The sequence below is a fragment of the Symphalangus syndactylus genome, chromosome 9, assembly GCF_028878055.3.
Source record: "Symphalangus syndactylus isolate Jambi chromosome 9, NHGRI_mSymSyn1-v2.1_pri, whole genome shotgun sequence".
Classification (NCBI taxonomy): Eukaryota; Metazoa; Chordata; class Mammalia; order Primates; family Hylobatidae; genus Symphalangus; species Symphalangus syndactylus.
In genome coordinates, this window is record NC_072431.2 from 42795703 (window position 1) to 42817660 (window position 21958).

At 35.7% G+C, this 21958-nt stretch overlaps 1 protein-coding gene across 17 annotated transcripts in view; it reads right to left on the reverse strand.

Moving 5' to 3' along the window:
* The window catches only part of PKP4 (plakophilin 4), a 227864-nt gene that overhangs the window by 87716 nt on the left and 118190 nt on the right, over positions 1 to 21958 (reverse strand). For 15 of the 17 annotated variants that reach the window (XM_063645988.1, XM_063645987.1, XM_055292039.2 and 12 more), the window contains one exon: positions 15880 to 15992. In XM_063645988.1, coding sequence (XP_063502058.1) covers positions 15880 to 15992 — 113 coding nt within the window. Of the gene's footprint in view, positions 1 to 3986; positions 4087 to 14996; positions 15062 to 15879; positions 15993 to 21958 lie in introns of those variants that run through there. The other 2 variants (XM_055292041.2, XM_055292040.2) reach the window with 2 other exon arrangements.

Here is a 21958-nt window from a genome sequence, read left to right on the forward strand (position 1 = left end):
TAGAAATCAGAATAGGAAGGTTTTCTAATACTTCAAGTGACATTTGAAAGGATGAAAGCAACTGAGATGAAAAGAGTAAAATGGCTAAACACAACAACAGACTCTCTTCCTAAATATCCCGCCACAAACCTAGGATCCTATTTGGGCAAAGATTTGGCCTTGAAACAGAGGGGCTACTGGGAACTATTTGTGTCCCTGGTCTACAAAATGCTGTTGCCTCCCTCATTTCTATTCTTCTAAAACCTTCCAAAGGTGAAGAAATAGAAAGGAAATTTAAAAAAATTAAAATAAAGAAGAAAGGGCATATAAACATACTATTTTCTGCTAGAACTGCATAAAAGCATCTACATCTTATACTTGTAAATAAAGCAGATGCTGGTAAGGAGCAAGAAAGGGGCCCTGTTTTTCTATTTGTTCCATGTGAGACGGGGCACAGCATTAACATGGGACTAAGCTGTAGCAGTCTATAGTAAGAGACACGCTGGGATACAAAATCCTTGAAATTCATAATTACAAATAGTTTTATTTGATGCATACAATTTGATTTTGTACATTATTTCATATTTTAAGTGCTTTGAAAAGCCTATGTAAAAATTTACTTAAAAGGAATTTTAAGCCTAAATTTGTAATTAAACATTTATTCCCCCAATCATTTACACAGAGAGTTCTTTGCTACTCATGTAAATGTACTATCAAATCTGGTGTGTGTCTAAAGAATGATATTCACTTTCTGTCTACTGATTGGTTGAGTAAAGATTTTTAATTTTTATAAACAGTAAAAATTTAATAAATTTAATTATAAGTGTGAAAAGAGAGAGCATAATATACTTGTTAAATTTCTGCTTAACTTTTTGAAAAAGAAAGGTTTCTCTCTGTAACAGCATTTTCAGCTCTTGATTCATGGACAAGCAACATGAATAGCTGTTTTAGTGCAGAAGGAGGAATGAATTCACATGTGGGACAGTCCACAGACTCAGGATTATTAATAACTATCCTGGAAAAAGAGTGGACCCATAAGGAAAAAGAGAATATTCTGCACAGCATATACTATGTTTCTATGTAGTAAGACATCTGGATCCTAGAAAAGTGCTTCTAGAATGCTTTAAATCCCTCTGAAAACTCTGATGGATCCCTAATTCGTTCCATATCCCCTTACCCACCACTCTGGTTTCCTACTCTTCTCTATCACCCGCATGTTCCTAACTACTGCTGTAGGGGAATGAAGCAGAAAAAAGCCTAACAGGATGAATAAGAAGGAATGATGATAATGATCATGGAGAGACAGGGTAAAGTCTCTTGAAACAGCATTCTTGATAAACAGTGCGTGATCCATAAACACTGATCAGGAGTTGAACAGGTACCCTTCAAGGCAAACAGAAAAGGTAAGTGCTTGGTCAAGACTGCCTTAAATTTCTGGCTTTAATGTCCAGGCTTCTTTTAAGAAACATGAATCCAAAAAGAAATGACAATTTACAACATAACAGAGGACAGGTTGACTGACTTAATCTTTCTTTCCCTCTTTTTTCTCCCTGTCCCATTCATTGCTATGAGTGAACATCATTGATAGGAAAGGTATTACATGGTATGTGGAGCATATTATGTAAATTTATAATCTCTACATTGTAAAAGTTAGAGCTAATAAATGGTATTTATTTAAATTTTCAAAAAGAATATTTATCACTCGGATTGTAAGAAATATAACCATACTAATCTTATAAACATTGAAATTATGGTTAATTTTTAAAATGCAATTTCAGTCAGAAAATTAAGATCTGAATCACCTAACATTTTAAAAACTGTTATGCAACATTTAAAATATATACAGTAAAAAACAGTATAACAAACACTCTTTGTATTTAACCAGCTTCAACAAGAAAGTGAACATGTGGTCAAACTTATTTCATTGACATCTTTATTCTACATTATATTCTCTATATTACTGGATTATTTTGAAGCAAACTCAAGACATCTTATTACTTCAGTAATAAATACTTGAAATGTATCTCTAAATATAGATACTTTAAAAAAGAACATAACCACAATAATATTATTACACCAAAAATTAACAGTAAAATTCTTAGTATCAACAAGTATCTAGTCAGTATTCATATTCCCTGTTTCAATTTAAAAACAGTTGGGTGGTTTAAATCAGGACCAAAACAAGGTCCATATGTTACATTTGGTTGCTATGTCTCTAAAAATCTTTTGATATATGGTTTTACCTCCCCCTCTCTTCTTTTTCCTATTTGAAATAATTTCATTTGCTCTGTAGAATTTTAGCCTGGTTCTAATGAATGTATCAGCACAGTATCAACTGACATGGTCCTCTGTCTCCTGTATTCCCCATAAACTGATATTAATATCTAGATGCTTAAATAATTGTAGGGCAAGAACACGTCATGGGTGACATTACATACTTCACATTGCATTGTATCAGGTGACTGTGATTTCTGGCTGTCTCCCTTTCTGTGATATTAACATAAGATAGATAAGTGGGTTCATGTCCTGTCAGCCTGATCCATTCATTGTAAAATTTCCCACTACATTTCCAGCTGATGATTTTAGTAGCCATTGGTGATCACTGGTTTGTCACTATTTTGTTAGTGGTTGCGAAGTTCTACCAAGTTAACTTCTAGACTTATTCTGATTAAACTACTTCATTCGGTAATATAATTTCTCCCTTTGTTTTATGTTCATTTATGATATAATAGTATTTCAGTTGTCATTTACAAATGTCTTTACTGAAAAGTATTTCGCTAATGTTCAGAAAACAGATATACTTCCGCATTTTGTACTTTGTAAGCATTAGTTCTTGTATTATGGTTGATAATTTTACTTGAATTTTCTCTGCAGCTGAAATAGCCCCATTGTTGATAATGTAACTAAATCTGGGAAGTAGATCAATCTTTAATTGACTTGGACTGAAGCAAAGACTACACATCATAGGATCCTAAAATAACTGGCTATTATTTTTCTCCGGAAAAAAAAAAAAGTCTAGAAGAAATACACAATACACACACACACACACACACACACACTCAAGACATTCCTCCTTGGATTATAAGCAGTCCATTAATGCAAACCAAACATTTGACAGTGGTTAAAATGTGTAGTTATTTAATGGGAGTTTTTTTTAGCTGTGAAAATCTGTAGTCTACACACTTTTTCCTGCTTCAGTTTTAGAGTGTTTTTCTCCTATTTAATTGTGGAGTAACACAACAGCAGCATAGAAAAATCTATGCAAAAACAGATTAGACTGATTTGTTATTAAATAGATTGTGAAGCCTCAGGGAAGATAACTATAATAACAATTCAGACAATATAAAGTCTGGCAAACTTGTCATGTTTGTCCCCCACCCCTATCCCTAGGCAGACATGCCAATGTACATTTTTACGATAAGCTGATTAACTGCTGAAAACGCACTAATGGATGGCCCTCATTTTTAGGTAGATAATCACATTTTCAGTTTCCTTTCCCATACATCACTGGATTAGAGCTGTGTAGGGTAGTTCTTTGAAGGGTTAAGGAAACCTAGATAGCATGTGTTTGGAGGGGTGCAGTGGCAAGAAGGAGGTAAATGGAGTACTGAAGTCTTCCCACCCACTTGACACTCCAATAGTAAAGCAAGAGAAAAACACTATGTTTAGGGGAAAATGTTAGCCTCATGTTAGATTCAGGTGTACAATAAATAAAACCAAATCAAAGCAAAACACACCACCACCTCCAAGACCAAAAATGAAACCCTACTGAAGAGTAAGAGGATAACATGCACAAAACATTTACTATCAAACTGCAAATTACATAATATATGTTCAACTGCTACTGTTCTCTTTCCTACACTATAATTATAGAAAGGGATATTTACCTAAGGATATGATAATCAAAGACACCAAGGTAAGGCATCCTGGGACAGAGCTAGGAGAACCAGCGCAACCTCATCAACAGCATTCTTCACAAAATTAAAAATAATAAAATACAGGCATACATTTTATGCTGCTGGGAAGACACTTCATCATCTGGTTTAGTTACGAACAATGGTCCCTTGCTGATAGAAGGCAAATTTCTAAGCTTGTATCTTTGTAGCTCTGGAAAACAGGAAAAGCTAAGTATTTAGTGAATGAATTTAGAAAAGACATCATAAATATTTGCAGAAAAAAATAAATGCAGAGTCTCTAAAGAAAATGTGGAAATAGAAACTGAGAGTAATATTAGTTGGGCTTTCACCTACCCTAAGTGGCAGGTTTGGATAATTTGAGATTTATTATTATATTATATATACAAAGAAAGTTATTTCTTCCACAAACATGTCAATGTACTAAAATGTTCATATTCTTAAAATAGATCAATATGGTGTACTTTGTTCTACAATGTACTAGGATCTGTACTATTTTAAGAAATATATCCCAGAGTTATTTTAGCTTTAAAAAACTAATGATAGAACCAAAAATAAAAAGCCAAATTATTCATTAGAAAAATGAGCAAACAACATGAACAGCCGGAGGACACTCAAATGGACCATAGCATATGAAAACATATTCAATCCTAACAGTAACTGAGAAAATGCAAAGTTAAACGAGATAACATTAGTTTGGCAAAAATTAAAGAGCCCGTTCAATATTAAACATTGGCAGAAAGAAAGAAGGAAAGAAAGCAAGCAAGCAAGAGAAAATGAACCGGGAACTTTTTTACACTGCTCAAGGGGGTGCAACTGTTGACCTACTTCAGAAAGCTGCTTCAAACCAGCAAGATCTAGAAAAATTAAAAATGTACATTCATTATGATCCAAATAATCTACTTCTCATTATGTATTTTCCAGAATTTTACACATGTGAACCAGGATATATGTTCAAAAATGTTCACTTACAATATTGTAAAACTCCAACAATGGAATGGCTAAACAGTTTAATGTCTATTATATAAATATACAAGAGCAGTTAAAAGAATGAACTAGATTTACACATTTCAATGTGGCTGGATCTCAAATGGAAAAAATCAAGGTGCACAATGGCACATAAACTACACCTACCATCTTTGATGTAAAAAAAAAAAAAGCAACACAAAATATTGGTTACACAGGTGTTAATATATATGTATATAATATGTAAGTACTGTATATGTATTGACATAAAAGTATACAAAGTAAATTGAAACATTACACACTAGTGGTTAGCTATGGGGAAGAGAAAATGTGGCAAAGGGGACTTGAATTTTATGTTTAATATTTTTTATAAAAAATGAATTTTTAATAATTTTTAATTACAGGATGTGAGTACTTACATTTTCATTTTATTCTCTGTATTTACAATTTTTAACATTTCTCAAAATAAAGAAGATTTTAAAACATAGATAAGGGAAAATAATAATAGTAATAAGAAAATACAGGATTTAAGAGCATTGTTGCTTTTATGAAATGGTAAATGTAATTACTAATTCCTACAAAGAAGTGAAGGCAAATTTGTTTAAGCATCTTGAAATATCCTGTATAACCTATTAAAGTACTTTATCAATATGTACACATAATTTCAAAAACTCTAATGATGAAGAGTAAGGGCTAATATTATAATTCTTATTTTGATTCAATAATTCAATACTGTTAAATAATTTAATAATATAATTACAGAAAGCAAACTATGAAAAATTACAGCAAATGAAATACTGTTTTAACTAAAATTGTTCTTTAAAAGATAATTAAATAATGGCATGATATACATATTTTAGATGTATGGGCCTCTGAATTTTTAAAAGTATTAGAAAAATTAATACAGCTGAGGTGCCTCCATTTTAACCACATATATTGAAATAGTCTTAAAATAATCTGAAACATTTATGCTATTAATCTGATCTTTTTTGTTGTTCTTCCTAACCACATTATCCATTTAACACTTAAAATGCTCAGTCTAAGAGACAGGTAATTTATTTTGGAATACTTATTTGCTGTGATTAAAACATTTTGTAGTAAAACATTCTAGGTTCAAAAAAGATTGTATTACTCATAAAAGGTATCTTGTTTAAAATTCTTCATGGTGACATTTTTAGCTTAAAATGCGTTAGCTTACTGCAATACTGGTTGAAATACCTTGGGGTCACATGTCCTAGGCAAGACTTAGTTATACTAGTTTAATTCACATGTGTAGAGATATTTGTCATTTGGATTTGTATGTCCCAGTTGAAACTGGCTTGTGACTGGAATGGCAATGAGATATCATAATTAAAAATGCCTTCTGGAAGAACTGTGGTTGAGCAAACTGCTCTGGATAAACAACTTCTGTAGAGCTGCAGGTCAGCTTTGACTCATTTGGTATCTTTCAGATGTGGAACTCTTTACTGTGTTTACAATAGGAGTTGTATCACAAAAATGCAGTGTTACCAAATTTGCTCATAAGAGCATCAATTTAATAAATATTCACCATAGAGATCCCGAGGGTTTCTGGTAATTATATTCAAATATTAAACAGTTTATTCTTCATTTAGTCTGAATTAGAAATGAAGTTAGGGAGCTTTAGAATATTTGACCATTAAGAGAGTCACTAGTGACCAAATACACTAAAAAATTAAAACTAAATCATTACAGACAACTAACCCACCAATAAACAAGCATTTATTAAAACAGGAAGCAAAGGAGAAAGGAAAGGAGGCAAGCCCACATGAGAGACTGGGAGGATGGGTGGACAGGCCAAGGGGAATCTCCCTTTGCTCCCGCCTCTCCCAACTTAAGAATGTTTAGAGCAAAGCTCTTGAAATTTTTCCCTCTTAAAATTCAATACCCAGCAGCACTATGCGTAACAGCCAAAAAGTGAAAACAACCCAAATGTACAACTGATGAATAATAAATAAAATGTGGCATAGCTACATGATGGAATATTATTTGGAAATAAAAAAAGATGAAGTACCAATACATGCCACAACATGGAGGAACCTTGAAAATTTCATGCAAAGTGAAAAATGCCAGACAAAAAAGACCACAAATTGTAATGCTATCATTTATTAGAAATGTTGAGAATAGGCAAATCCATAGATACAGAGTGTAGATTAGTGTGGTTCTCTGAGGACAGAGAAAAGGAAAAAAAGGGGGAGGCTAGAGGGTTTTTTTTTTTTTTTTTGGAATGATAAAATGTTTTAAAATTAAGTAGTGGTGATGGTTGCACAACTCTGAATATACTTAAAAACACTGAATTGAACACTTCAAAAGTATGGATTTTATGGTATGTGAAATGTATCCCAATAAAATAGTTATTTTATAAAAAGCACTCTCAGGTTTTGCCTGGTGAGAACACTGAAGGTCAAAGGGACAGAACTTTCTCAAACATCCTCCTGAAGTGGTATATTAAATAAGTAATAAACTGTTAAAGCACACACATTCAATCTATTCAAAGATTCTTCATTTTCTAGAGAATACATTATTTGAAGAGTTTGATTTCTCAATGACTTAAAAATATTCACTGAAGAAAAGATTTGAACCACAAAAAGGTCTTTTATGCTGCTGTTAGCTCTAAAATATTTTTAGGATTTTTAGTAGTATCAATTGAAACCTGATGGGCATCTGCAGATGACCCGATCAAGTGTAAACAATAAAAAATCTGAATGGCAGTAGGGAATCAAATCTTTTCATCAAAAAAATAACAGTTCTTTTCTTAAGTGGTAGTAAGAACACTATTTGTCAAAACTGTATGACCTTTTTGAAATCACAAAGAATTCTATTTTAGCAGGGCTTTAAACTAACTGAAAAAGGGGAGATAATCTTAGGAAGACTTCGAAGTTATTTAACTTCAACATTGCCACCCATTTTCCTAATACCAGCAGCAGCCAGCCAAAGAATGAACAATGTGAAGGGACCAAATGCTTCTGAACAGGATAATCAAATTTCAAAATCATTTGCAAAAAGCAAAAATGAAAATCTAAACTGTGCTTTACTTCCAAAAGTTGCCATTAATATTTTCTACAATTATTAAAAGGCTCAATTTTTAAATATATATTTTTACTTCAATATAAATCAAAACTTAGGGCTTTGTTTTAGTAAGGAGACAAAGTACGATTTGTAAAATCAAATATTTGGAAGCAGTTTATGATGTACAAAGAAATAAACTTTCTCTTTCACCGTTTACAATTTATCATGAAGTAAATAAAAAACAAAGAATAGATAACCAAGGTGAGTTTCTGGGAAACAGTAACATTCCAAGTCTGTTGTCAAGAATAGTTATAGTTTTGAAATTCTTTACTATAAAATTTCAGGGATAGTTTCTGGAATTCTAAGATGATCATATTTCATTTATGAAATCTTCAATTCTAACTATATACTTTTAATCCTTCTAGTTTTTATTGTTTAAATTTTTTGTAGAGACAGGGTCTCACTATGTTGGCCAGGCTAGTTTCAAACTCCTGGCCTCAAGTGATCCTCCTGCTTCAGACTCCCAAAGTGCTAGGACTAAAGGCATGAGCCACTGTGCCTGGCCTATCCTTCCAGTTTTGCTACACAACAAGCTGAACCACTAGTGTAACTTCTCTGCTTGCATGAAATGTGAACACAGACCGTACACTGTATACCGAAACGATGAATTTATCTTGCAGTATTTCTCCTGGCTGAGTCTTCCACTAGTATGCACTTGCCATTGGAAGGCTGCACTGGTCCCTAACCTACTGAGTTAGCATCCCTAGGACCCAAGCTATTCAGCACTTGGGAATTCGGCTGGCACGTGGAAACCATTAAATTTGGTGTATGTGCTTGGCTGAGAAGCCAACGGGGCAAAGCTACCATCTGTGGGATTATGACTGAACACCTCTAAGTCAGAATCCCGCCCAGGCAGAACCATACAGCAGGGCCACAGACCCTCGGTTGGCCTCAGAGCCGGAGCCTTGGTTGGCCTCGAATCACTGGTCCCCTGCCGTCCCCGCCAGCAGGCCACTCGGACGCGTGCTGGGACCCCAGTGTGGAGAGCCCCTGGTCCTGGGAAACGGAGTGCGGCCAGAAAGGCGGCTGCCCCCTTACCCGTCATGTAACGCTTGTTGGGAACCTGGCGCTAAACCATTTGTAGATGACCTGTTTCTGGGTTGGGTTTCATATGTAGCAGAGCACCTCCCTCGCTGTGATCTATTGAAAGTCTGCCCTCGACACAAGGGTTTATTAAAAAAAAACCCAGAAAATATAAAAATATAAGAAACAAACAAAACATTAAAAAAAGGTTGTTTGAAGAATACCCTGGCATACCAAAGTGGGACTTTAGGAACAAGATAAAAAGTCACCTGTGGGGAATTACCTCAAAATTAAATTAAAAAAAAATTTTTTAAGAGAAAGAGATACAGCAAACTTTTAAAAGTGGTTGCCTCTTTTTTAGGGGGTTCATGAAAATGTTCTATATGTCAATTGTGGTGGTGGTGGTCGTCACACAACTGTATACCAAAAGTGCTAGTAAAGGATTGTAAAACTATACTACAAAGGGCTGAATTTTACGGTAAGTAAATCACACTTCAATAAAGTTGACTTAAAATGTATAGTAGTTATCTCTGAATGGTAGAATCATGAATTTTTCTCTTTATACTTTCCTGAACTTTACAACTTGTCTAAAAGGAATGTCATTTAACTCCACAATCAATAAAACACAGAGTAAGAATACGGTCTTGTCTACACCATTGCCTGCTTCAGTGTCCTTGGAGTGCAGGCATAAGGGGAAGTCCTAGGGGGAGTAGATGGGTACAGAATCCAAGTGAGCCCTGCAATGTGGGCAATGTGGGCTATTGCACCCTTTTACTCTCACTGTATCCAGTGAAATCTCAACCCGACTAATGTGAAAATGATACCCCATCAATGATATTGCAGGGAATAAAAGAACAAGTCCCATGCTCATCAAAATTTGGATTTGAAGGATGTTGCTTAGCCCGTGGGAGACATGAGACTTAAAGGACATATTTCCCTCTGAGGATTCTGGGCTGTGAGATTTCCTGAGATGAGCTGGGAGTCATTTCTGTTGCTAAGATGTATACACTATGCACCTGCACAATGACAAGCAACACAGGCCATCTCACATCTCAGCACTCATTGCCATCCATGATTCTAAAAGGCTCTACAGACAGAAATAGTCATGGTAGGCTGCCTGCTTAGTGGACCTAAAATTGATTCATCCATCTACATATGCTAAGTATTATCCTGGAGCCAAGCTGTAGTGTCAGAATTGAACCCCTGGAGAATTACTTTTAGTTAAGGTGCTATTCCATCCATTTATATTCCATTTAACAATGGAAGAAAGAGCCCTATGAGCTTGTTTTTGTAATTTACTGGAAAGAGACTACTGAGGACATTGCTTGCCTCATCACACAGCAGTATGTTAATGGGGACACACGGGAGAAACCACTTAGGTCTCAGCCCCAGGAATGGTGGATCCTCCTGAGCAACCTAGTTTGTTTTTCTCTTACAGACACGTGAATTGTGGAATTCATTAGCATTTCTGTCTTTAGCATGGCTATCAGGTCACTCAGAGCGAACGTGGCATGGAAGGTTACAACATACATTTTGTGTACTAGTTTAACCTTGGCTTCATCTTATTTTTCTAAATTTTACCTTCTTTTTGCCCTAATTTCCCAAATTTTAAATTTTGTATTTTGAAAGGTGTTTCAAATACTTTTGTATAAGGTGAAATATTGAATGCATAAGTAACTATAGCATATTCAGAACAAATGCAGAAAAGTTTTTTCTTCCCTATTAACTGGTTCCTTTCAATGAGGTGAAATATAACTATACGTTACTCAATATAAATGCAGACAAACCATAACTTCTTTATTAATTCATTCCAAAACCAAACTTCAATGAGGTAAAATATTAAATACACAGATAATATTACCTGCATAGATAACTTTAGTGTACTTGGTACAAATGAAGAAAGGCTACAACTGCTCTATTAAATGAGGCCATAACCCACCTTCAGGGCTTTTCAAGGTTGCAGTGATTATTTCTGGTCTGATATATCATCTCTTGATACAGGCTTCATCAACTCCAGATGAAAGTTCATTATAATACATTGATAGTGCTAGTTTTATTAATTTTGAAGAAGTAAATAAAACCAATGGAAAAGTCATCAGAAATGAGGTTTTTACCTTGTTTGGAAGACTACTAATTCTAATAAGTCATTAATAGAAAAATTAAGGAATTTTATCTTAAGATTTTCAAAATGTTCTCAAGAAGGCATACTGCAAGTAAACTGCCAATGACTTTTTTTTTTTTTTTTGAGACAGAGTCTCGCGCTCTCACCCAGGCTGGAGTGCAGTGGCGCAATCTCGGCTCACTGCAAGCTCTGCCTCCCGGGTTCACGCCATTCTCCTGCCTCAGCCTCTCCGAGTAGCTGGGACTACAGGCGCCCGCCACCATGCCCGGCTAATTTTTTTGTATCTTTAGTAGAGACGGGGTTTCACCGTGGTCTCGATCTCCTGACCTCGTGATCCGCCCGCCTCGGCCTCCCAAAATGCTGGGATTACAAGCGTGAGCCACCGCGCCAATGATTATTATGCAGTTCACCTTTTTGGGACATTTCCTGATAGGTGCAAATGTATGCAGAGGACTAGTTTCTACCTATAAAATGGAAACATCTTCTGGCATGGGTTAAAAATGAATCTTTGATCCTACAAGTGTGAGGGAACCGAACTACTCACTATTAGAGCCACTCATTCAGGGAAGAGGATTCCACAGTTTGTTTATCACAGCATAAGCGTCATTAAACAGGCATTAAACATGACCTCATGCCACTGCCGCATCCTTCTTCACAGGGTGAGGCCAATAATGACAAAAACTTTGGATGGGTGAAAAGGTAAATAAAAACAAATGATTTTCATTTTCCTGTGAGTCATTAGTGTCATCTTTGGACCAGGAAAAGTAAGAAAATCTTACAGATCACCTTACCAACTATGCCACAGGATCCAAATCAAACACTAGGAAAGGTAACTGGTGATCAAATCCCCCATTTTACTGATTAAACTCATTTCATGCAAGAACGAACTGAATCAAACAGAAGCTTGATGGCCCAAAGCAACAATTCCACTTTTAATTGTTATTTTTTAGCAAATCGGAAATGGCATACAGGAAAGGGGGCCTGGGTCTAAGAGCTAATTTCTGTTCTTCTCTGTATCCCTTAGATTCTGGTTCCAAGACTGACAATTGAAACACACTGGAGATGCAAGGGGGATCTCTCAAGTGACACAATAAAAAACCTTAGCTCCCCTAATGGCAAAGCACCTTTACGTGATGTGCCCGAAGCACCCTGGACTTAAGGTTCATTATCCATTCAGTGATCATTTGGCTGGGTGCCCACTTGCTGAGCGCCAGGCTCTGCGCCAGGGCCATGGGGGTGGAATGGGCCTTACTACCTGTTGAGCAGCTAACATGCACAGGGAAACAGTGATGGGAATTCAGATGAGGGAGGTGACTTTTCCTGAGAAACTTGAGAAAGGTTGTAAAGAAGGGTAAACATTTAGTTGGGATATCAAGAATACATGGGAATTCAACATGAGAAGAAAGTAGGGCAATCCAAGTGGATCAATTACCATTCCAACCACAGCTCAGAGATCACTGAATGAAGAAACCCACCTTACTCATAACCCTTAAAATTTCATAATAGATTGCTATCTGGCTGCCTGGCCTCTTTATTCTGTTTTACACACTGCACTCTCAAAAAAGGAAAACTTCTAATAACCATCACCACCACCAATAACAACTTTCAGTAGGTCTCCTTTAAAGATCTAATAAAGTTCTTCACAATTAAATGCCAGCTTCACCTTTCCAATTTCATAAACCAATAGGTCCTTTTAGGACATATCCTGGACACTGAGCCTCTTAGTGCTCGGGACAACTGTAATGTGGGGCCATATATGCCTTTGTGCACATTTTCCTCCTTTCCCTGGTCAACCCCACTCCCATTTCTGCATGACCCATTCATTCACCCGACATTCACTAGTGGTGCCACAGTCACATGCCAGGCACAAATGCCAGGCAGTGAGAACCAGACAGGAACCACAAAAACAGTCACTGACAGAAACTACTACCCACAATATATTTTTTATTTAGAGATTTTAAAAAAACATATGGAATTAGCCAATGAATGATATAACCTTAAAATTACTTAACATTTTAAAATTCACAAGTCCAGAACATAATCTAATAGCCACGCATATATCAACCACTCCCTCATTTAACAGTTGTTAACATTTTGTTATATTTTCTCCACATGGCTCTTGAATAAAATGCTACAGATTTGGCAAAAGCCTAATTCCTAGTATCGTCCTCCTTTCTTCCTTTCTAGAGGTTCCGCTATCTTAAATTGGTGTCATTCCAAAGTATTTTATAATTTTATTCCACATGCATACACTGACAAACAATACCAAGTACTATTTAATTATTATGCAGTATTGCTATATATATATATTTAAATTGCTCATAGATTATATCCTCCTACAGCTATTCTTCTGCAACTTACAGCTTTTCAAGTCTGTTTTGCAAACACGTCCATGTTGATACACGTAGATCTAGTTATTTCATTTTAACTGCTCTAGAGTTTCATTTTAACTGCTTTAGAGTGTACCTATCAACAGTTTATTTTCCATTTCCATCCTGATGAATAAGTATGTTCTTTGTAATTTTTTACTTTTGCAAATGATGCTGCAATGAGCATGCTTTGTATCTATTTTACGGTGCACACCTGTCAGACTTCCTCCAATGGTACCCAGTTCTTGGACTGTGAAACCCTACTCTTTTGCTCACTGATTCTCTCACTCATGGTCAGGTTTTTTTATGATACGTATTTCAATGCATTTTTTTTTTTTTTTTTTTTTTTTTACAAAATCAGAACTAATTTAGAAATACATGATGAACAAAGCACAGTGTGAAACTGTCCTTCCTACCCTCTTCAATACATCTTTTCTTATTTTTGTGCTACACTCAGGTGCTGTAATCTCTCGTCTGGATTCCTTAGCTCTAGTGAAGGTATTTGTGTGTGTGAATGGTTGTTCAAATTGATGTTTCTGTGAGAGGATGAGCACTGACAAGTCCTATTCTGTCATCTTGCTGATGTCACTCAGAAATTTGTGTTTTATACTATCTCACTGTGAGCTCATCTTTAGTGGTGCCATTTGCTTACTGGGGACCCCTGAGCAATGTGGATTGTTACATTTGGGCTCCAAACCCACATATGATAGAAGCCTGGGGTTTGCTAATCGTGGGGTCCTTTAAAGGACATGGCTTAGTGCAGTGATCTTAAGTTCAAACATACCATCTTGAGCACACACAAGACTTCATTCTTTGGCCCCTATATGGGTATAAAACCCACCTCTAGTGCTTACTTTGAGGTTTGACAACTGTTCTCACATCTCCTACAGAGGTAGCTCAAGCTTCTGGCTCTGGTTTTCAGTGCTCTTTCTAGTTTCAATATCTGGGGATTTTCCCTCCTCTTGTGCCATTTCCTCTAGGTATTGGTCTTTATTATTGATATACCAAGTATTACTAGGAGTTTATCAAGAGAATTTCTATTTTAATTTAGTTAGTAATATTGCCAGAATAAGAAGTACTAACAGAATTCTGTTAAATGTTGAATTACTTTTCTATTAAAATATAATTCTGGTTAGAAAAACAAAGCCAGTTGGTTCATACCTTTTATAAATATATAATACCATATTATTGAGTTTGTGAATTGTTCTTTTTGGTGCTAAAGATATGGATAATTTCTAAAAAATATTACGGAGAATTAAAGCTAATTTTTGTTTTCACAGTTTTAACTTCCTTAACAAATTATTTCATTGGGTATTGCAAAGTCTGAGTTAGAAATTTCTAATTTATTATTTTATACCTTGCTTATAATTCTCTTTCTATAAAAATCTTTCTGGATATTTATAAAATAATTACATAATCTTATATTTGTTTTGTAAAAGTTTTGACGACCTTTACTTATATACTTTATGCCTTACCAAGCATATCAATATACACAACTATTAAGAGAGATGAAAAATTCATATTACTACAACTTACCAGCCCAATAGTTTAATGTTCATACCAACAATCAGTTAGAAACAAGACAGCATTCTATTCACTAAGAAGTTTTTTTGCCCATGAGTAACACAAGATACTGAAAAGTAGAATAATTATGAGGTTAGAAATAACTGAGAGAAAAGTTATTGCAGGCATGTCTACCTAAGTGTAAGCAGATCAAACTTAAAACTGCAAGCAATGAAAGCATTTTACAGTAGGCTTTATAGAAATATGTAATTATTAAGAAAGAAATCTCTAGGTAGGATAAGCAGTGATTTAACTATTTAGAACATGTAATTTTTACAGGAATGATGCTTTTAAATAGCATAAGCGGTATTTAAATAAAAAATAACAATCATGATTATGTTTTTACAGTAATGCACTCATTTAGTATTTACTATATGTAAGTACAGTGAATTATTCCATATAGTAATTAGTTTGTGTGGTAGATTCATAGAGTTCTAGAAAAACCCAAAGTAAACTGAAGACATTTTTAAAAGTTAATGCAATCTTATTTAGAAATATTTCTTAGTTTTAAAAAAATCAATACCAGGTGTTCAAAGCACCAGCCAATTAGCTTTACCAAATAATTAGCAATTCATCACGACAACATCCATTAACTGTGTGTACCTATGAGGAATCTGAAGGCAGCACAGTAGCTTTTGCTACAGAAGCTTGCCAATGCTATAGAAAACATTTCAAGCACAGGACTGAAGGATTGCAAGAGGCTTCTCAAAATTAGAATAAATGGACATTTTTGGTGTCAAATTCTGGAAGGCAAGTTAACAGTAACAACACTAACAGAATCTTTTGCTGCACAGAGAACAACCTAATAAGGCATGTAACTTGAGTGTGCATAAAGATGGAGCCATTGGCCCTGTACCTGGTGCTGGCGATGCTTGGTGATTCTGCTCCAAGCCTACATCTTTCTAGCTGACTGGCAACAATCTGCCTTTCCACTTCCAGTTCTCGGGTGAGTCGTTGAAACTGAAGCTCCTGTGATTCAAGAAAATAAAAGGCATATAAGGCACCGAGGTATGCTGCTCAGGCAGATATATGAATTAATGTATGTCACAGGAAACATACGAATGTACCCGTAACATAAAGCTATGGTGTGGCTTTGTGAAATGCAATTTTTGGATGAAATAAATGACCTATTGATTCCTAGCTTTTTCAAATCTAAAGGCAATAGAATATCAGCCTTTGTTTGGCATAGAAAACATGTAGATCTTTATTTGCCTTTTCTGATTTTGGTTCTAACTGAGGTCTTTAAACAGTACTTCTGCTACAGTGCCTTATTAAAGTTAAGGCTTCCAGAGACCTTACTTAATGTATCTACATCAGAGACACAGCAAACAAGGCTAGTTTTTATATTTCTCATACTATATGTCAGCATAGTTTAAAAAAATATAAATCCCCATGATCAGAATCACTTTACCATGTTTGATATAGTCTTTTAATTAAGAAAAAAATGATTCCAATGCCACAGAAAAAGTCTTGCCATATTTATCTATGATATAACCAACAAAAATTTGCTGTGTCCAAAAGCAATCATGTGCCACGGCGCAAAGGAGAGAAGGAACACAAGAAGTGAAAAAGACTAAGCCATAACATGGAATTTAAAATATATTCAAAAGCTGGAAGATTGTCTACAGAAATTATATTCTTGAATCTATGCTGCAAAGTGAAGGCAAACAAGTTCTATGAAAGGAGAGGATGTTTTAACTTTATTTGTATTTCTCTCATTGTTAGCTTGATGGGATTTTACTACGTAGAAAACATGTCATGTTATAAAATATCTAAAGATCAAGTACATTCCAAAGTTTTTAAGCCACAAATAGCATCTCAAGCTCCCCTGTGCCATATTGTCTCCTCACAAGTTTACTCAAAGCAAATGCTGAACTGTAAGTAGTTTAATTTGATGACTGCTAGTTCAAAACACCAGACATATGTGTATTAAATCTAGAAACTATTCAGAAATAAAACAACCTAAAATATTATTTATGATTATATGTATACATTTGTTTGCCATTAAAAATTTTAATTGAAAAGTATATGAACTCCCTGTGAAATCAGGCAAACATGTAATTGCTTGACAGCACTGGCTCTGCAAATTCCACAAGCTATTCTTGGAATATTTTTTAAGAAACAGTCCCTAAACTCCTTACCACCTTCTGATACTGAGAATCCTTTCCTAATGATCCCAATTGGTGTGGCAGTATTGGACAGGGCCTAGATGAATAATAGCTGGCTCAATAATGCTGTACAATATGATCATAATCGGTAAGTGGGACAATGGCTGCCTCTGCCTAACAATTCCTGGCTCTTAATAAATGTTCAGTAACAAAAGACTAGATAGACATAAATTGTTCAGCATTCAGTATCAGGCTAAGATAACCAATTTGAAAATACTATTATGCTTACCTCACACTTACTCTTTCTTTGCTCTTAAACAGCATCCTTTTTTTTTTCTGTTATAGACTTCTATTCGTTCACTTCATTTACTCACTTGTTATTATATGCATCTTTTCCCACAAGATTGCCTGGTTGTATCAAGCTGGGCCAGGAAAGGACTACTCAGGAATCCCAAAATATTCCCCAAGCCATCACATTACCTTCATCCTCTGAGTTCAGTGGCTACTAGGGATTGAGGGCTGGAGTACTGTCCTCATTTTGGGATGGCCAAAAGTTACCATATCAGGTATAGTATGGTATGAAGATACATTGCAAATAAGAACATAGAAAAAAAATTCCATTCATAGAAACAAATTCCATTGTACAGGAATGAATTTTTATCATGTTTGTGGCTGCCTATGACCTTGTAAACAACCTTTCAAGGAAATGGCTGGGAAAGTTCCTGCTTGAAGGCAGAAGTTGGAATTTCCCATAATTCCTTCCCTCAAAAGCAGAGACAGGTGACTTTGGCTCTGCCAAGAAGGTACACTCATGCCAGGCTGTGATGCAGGTGCTGACACTGAGACTCTGACTCCAGTAAAGAGGACACTCATTTTCTCTCTCTATTGCCTTCTTGCTGTGCTTCCTGCATTAGGTCTGAAGGTCAAGTTCCTGACATGGAAACAACCTCCATACATAACTCTGTGTGTTTGGTGGCTATAACAATAGTTTCTTTATCCGATCAACATTGTGGCACAAATTTGGACACTGTTCCTGGAATCTTAGTCTCAAGTCTTGTTCTCCAGTACTTGTAACAAATGTGGGAATTCACTAATAATCCCTTAATGAATTCCTTTTCTGCTTAATTAGCCATGTTAGTTTCTGTATCTTACAACCAGAAACTTTGATCGACGTGCCCACAGAAACAATTTACAATTGTTGAGTTGCTAGAAAGCCTATACATGCATGATGTAACTACACTTTTTATTTAAAAGTAGGGCAATTCCTTTAACATTCTTATGGACTGAGTTAAGTCCACATTATATCCCTACTGGATGCAGAGCCCATAATACTGAACATCACTGGCTACTTTTATCAAAACCATTCAACCTATTACGTGCCCACAACTTCTCACAAGTAGTACTTCATTAAAGTGCAAAAAGCAGAATATCAAGAAGCTATAAAGCATTGAATTTGTAAAAGTTACTTAACACCTGTGAATGTTTACAAAGAAAAAAATACGCTTTCTTGCAAAACTATTACTATTACTCCTACAGAATACAAGTTGAACACATGCACATGTGAATGGCACCAAGATGTATGAGTGGGATATCAATATTTGATAATTCATCTCTACTGGTGCCTTTCACTGACTGATGAGGACAGTATTATGCAGTCATATGAAAACACATCTAATAATTTCCAAAATAACACTCATTAAGATGATGATGCAGAGACAACATCTTTGAAGTTAAAAATTCTTATATTTTATCCTCGAAACAAAAAATGTGAAGAATGGTTCTTAAATCAGTATCCCAAACTGGGAATCTTAATTATAGGGGGAGCATATATTTGTTCTTTTGTGAGAAGAAAAAAGTTAATGTTAAAAGCACTTGTCAGTGATTCAGTGTATGAAAATTTCCTCGTAGAGCCTAGCAAACAAAACCACACGACTTTAGAAAGTCAAGGCTACTAATATGCTATAAAAATGGAATCTGTTCACATGTGTTACGAAGCTTTTCTCTGTATTTACTTCCTTCCTCTCAAGTAAGTATACTGATAAATATTCTTTGAGAGAGAGTTAAAGGAATAGACGAAAATAAAGCTGCACTTTCAGATGAGCCATATTTGGTAGACAGAGCTACACTGCCCAAGGAAGCCCAAGGAAAGGCTGGCTGCCCCATCTGCCAGCAGGTGGCCTGTGGTCATCAGCTCCTTCAGGGGTGTCTCAGCTGCAGACAGTCCCCTTGCCCATGGGCACACCCTCTGAGAAGCTTGCATTCAGGCACTGATCAAGGTAATTCTATGATAGATTTCTCTCTCCCAATTTAAAAATATTGTGAGACACTTCAAAAATACAAAAAATTATAGACAATAACACAATAAACTTCTGTGAATCTGACCAAGGTACAGCAAATCTTAATATTTTGCTACATTTGCTTTGGATGTTTTATGAAGTAAAATATTACAATTTTATTTTAAAATACAATAAAATCCCTTGGTTTCTCTTTCCTAGATCCTATTCTTCTCTTTTCTTCCCTCCCTAGACGGAATCATTACCCTAAATTTGGTGCTTAATATTCACATTTTATATTACTACTACCTATTTACAGAGCCATAAATGGCAACAGATAAAGCATTGTTTTGTATGTCCACACAATTTATGCAATTGGTATATTGCAGAGTTTTTTCAGATTGCTTTTACTGCAACATGATTTTGAGATTTATTAACATCACTACATGTAGATCTAGCTAATCTATTTTCACTGCCCAATAGTATTCCATTGCACGGCTATCACATAATGTCTTTATATGTTCTCATCATGAACCTTGGGTTGTTCCCAACTTTATGTAATCATAAACATTCTGTAAAATAAGCTTTCTTGTATAAACCATCTTGTGCACATGAACCATACTTCTCCAGGGCAAAGAGACCTAGAAGTGGAATTGCTTGGTCGAAAGGTACACACATCTTCAGTTTTGCTTGATAATGATTGTCAGGTTACTTTTCAAAGTAGTTGTACTAATTTATGTTCCAGCCAGTAATAAATGAGAGTTTCAGCTTCTCCACATTCTCACTGACATCAGCTGGTATTTTGGGCCTTAAATTTCTCTTTTCTTTGGTAGTCTGATAGGCATAGAATGCTATTTTGCTTGTGTTTTATTTTGTATTTCCCTGATAACAAACACCTTTTTCCTATGTTTATTGACCATTTAAGTTTTTGAATCTCATAGGTATCATAACTATCGGGGAAAATGTCTTCCTCCTGCCAGCACCCAGGCCTGTCCTCTTCTGTGGGACAGATTTCTTACCAGTTTTAGTCAATGTTGTAGTTTTGGCAAGTTCTAGCTTTGGGCAAAGGATCTAATTTGAACCCTCACCTTAGGCTGTCCTCAGATGCCTGTGGCATGGAGCTGTCAAATGGCATGCTCAAGATCACCTAGATTTGCCAGAGAACTTCAGGGTAAAAGCCAGGTTTATTGCTTAGGATTCTCATTTGGATTTTGGTTTAGTTTTTGTGAATTATTTCTTTTCTTTCTAGCTTAGCCTTGCTTTTAAAAAGACAATTCAAATATTTTAGTTAGTATGTTTAGTTTCTTTCAGGGGAAAGACTGGTTAGAATACCAATATCTACAGTATAGCGCTTTCATATTTTCTCTTAATTTCTTTGAGCTGTAGTCAGGGAGAATTTCCCAGCACTGCCTTCAATTCACTATTTCTCTGTGTGTCCTGTTTATGGTTTATCTCATCTACTGAACTTTTTTTTCAAAGACAGTATTTTCCATTTCTGCGACTTATTAGTTCTTTTTCATGTCTGTTCCTGCACAGTCATTGGGTGTGAAATCTTTTCTTTTGTTTTCCCTTCCTGTTTAGGTTGACTTCTACTTCAACTCCCAAGTTACTCAGTTCTAAATAAGCCTTTAAAATTGGTGATTACTGTGTTTCTTTCAAACAGAAATACTAGGATACTGCACATCTAGTCACAAGGGTACCATCTTCCTTCTGGCTTTCAGAAACCCTAGGTAGCTTTCAGAATTAGGTCTCTGCACTCCCGCTCCTTTGATAAGCAGGAAGAGCTCCGCTCCAGTTCAAGGCTCAGTCCCTTGAACCATTTTCATGTAACACTGAAAGCAGGTCACACTTCATCCTCCTGTGGCCTCCTAGTCTCTTACCCTCATTAAGTCCTCACTGATGGCCATAGTGACATACCTCCTGACCCTTTCCAACTGTGCCCTGTGGAAGCCTCATTCCAGTTTACAAACTCTTTCTTTACAAACTCTTTATGTTTTAATCAGAATGTTCTGCACCTCTGAGTTACTAAGAATACTCTCCACTTCCAGGCTTTAATTGAAATGTAGTTCTTTCTTGAAAATACTGCATTTTCCTACAACCCTCTCTGGCAAAGACTATGTATTCCTCCACACCCCAAACCCAAGGTGCCTCAAAGAGGGGAGAGATGGTGTGCTCCTGGCTCCTTACTACCTCTAATTATTAGCGTAAAGTAGCTCATAATACTCTTTGCTGTCAGTATATGTTATATGATTGTCCTCATTGTCAGTAGGATCCGCAGTCATAGCCCCCTTACATTCTTGATATTTGTAAATCTTGTTTTCCTTTTCTTCCTAATCAGTAAAGACCATTATGCTTCCAAATATGTGCAAAAGCTCATTGTCTTTTGAGCCTCGAGCCATCTAGCTCAGTTGTCAATTTGCCTTATTACATGGATTTACTTCAAGTTAGTCCAGCTGACTAATTCAGGAGTAGCTGCAATAGCTACTACAACTATGATGAGGACAATTAAGAAACAGCAGTAGGCGCTCATTTCAGGCCATCAGCTTGACAACTC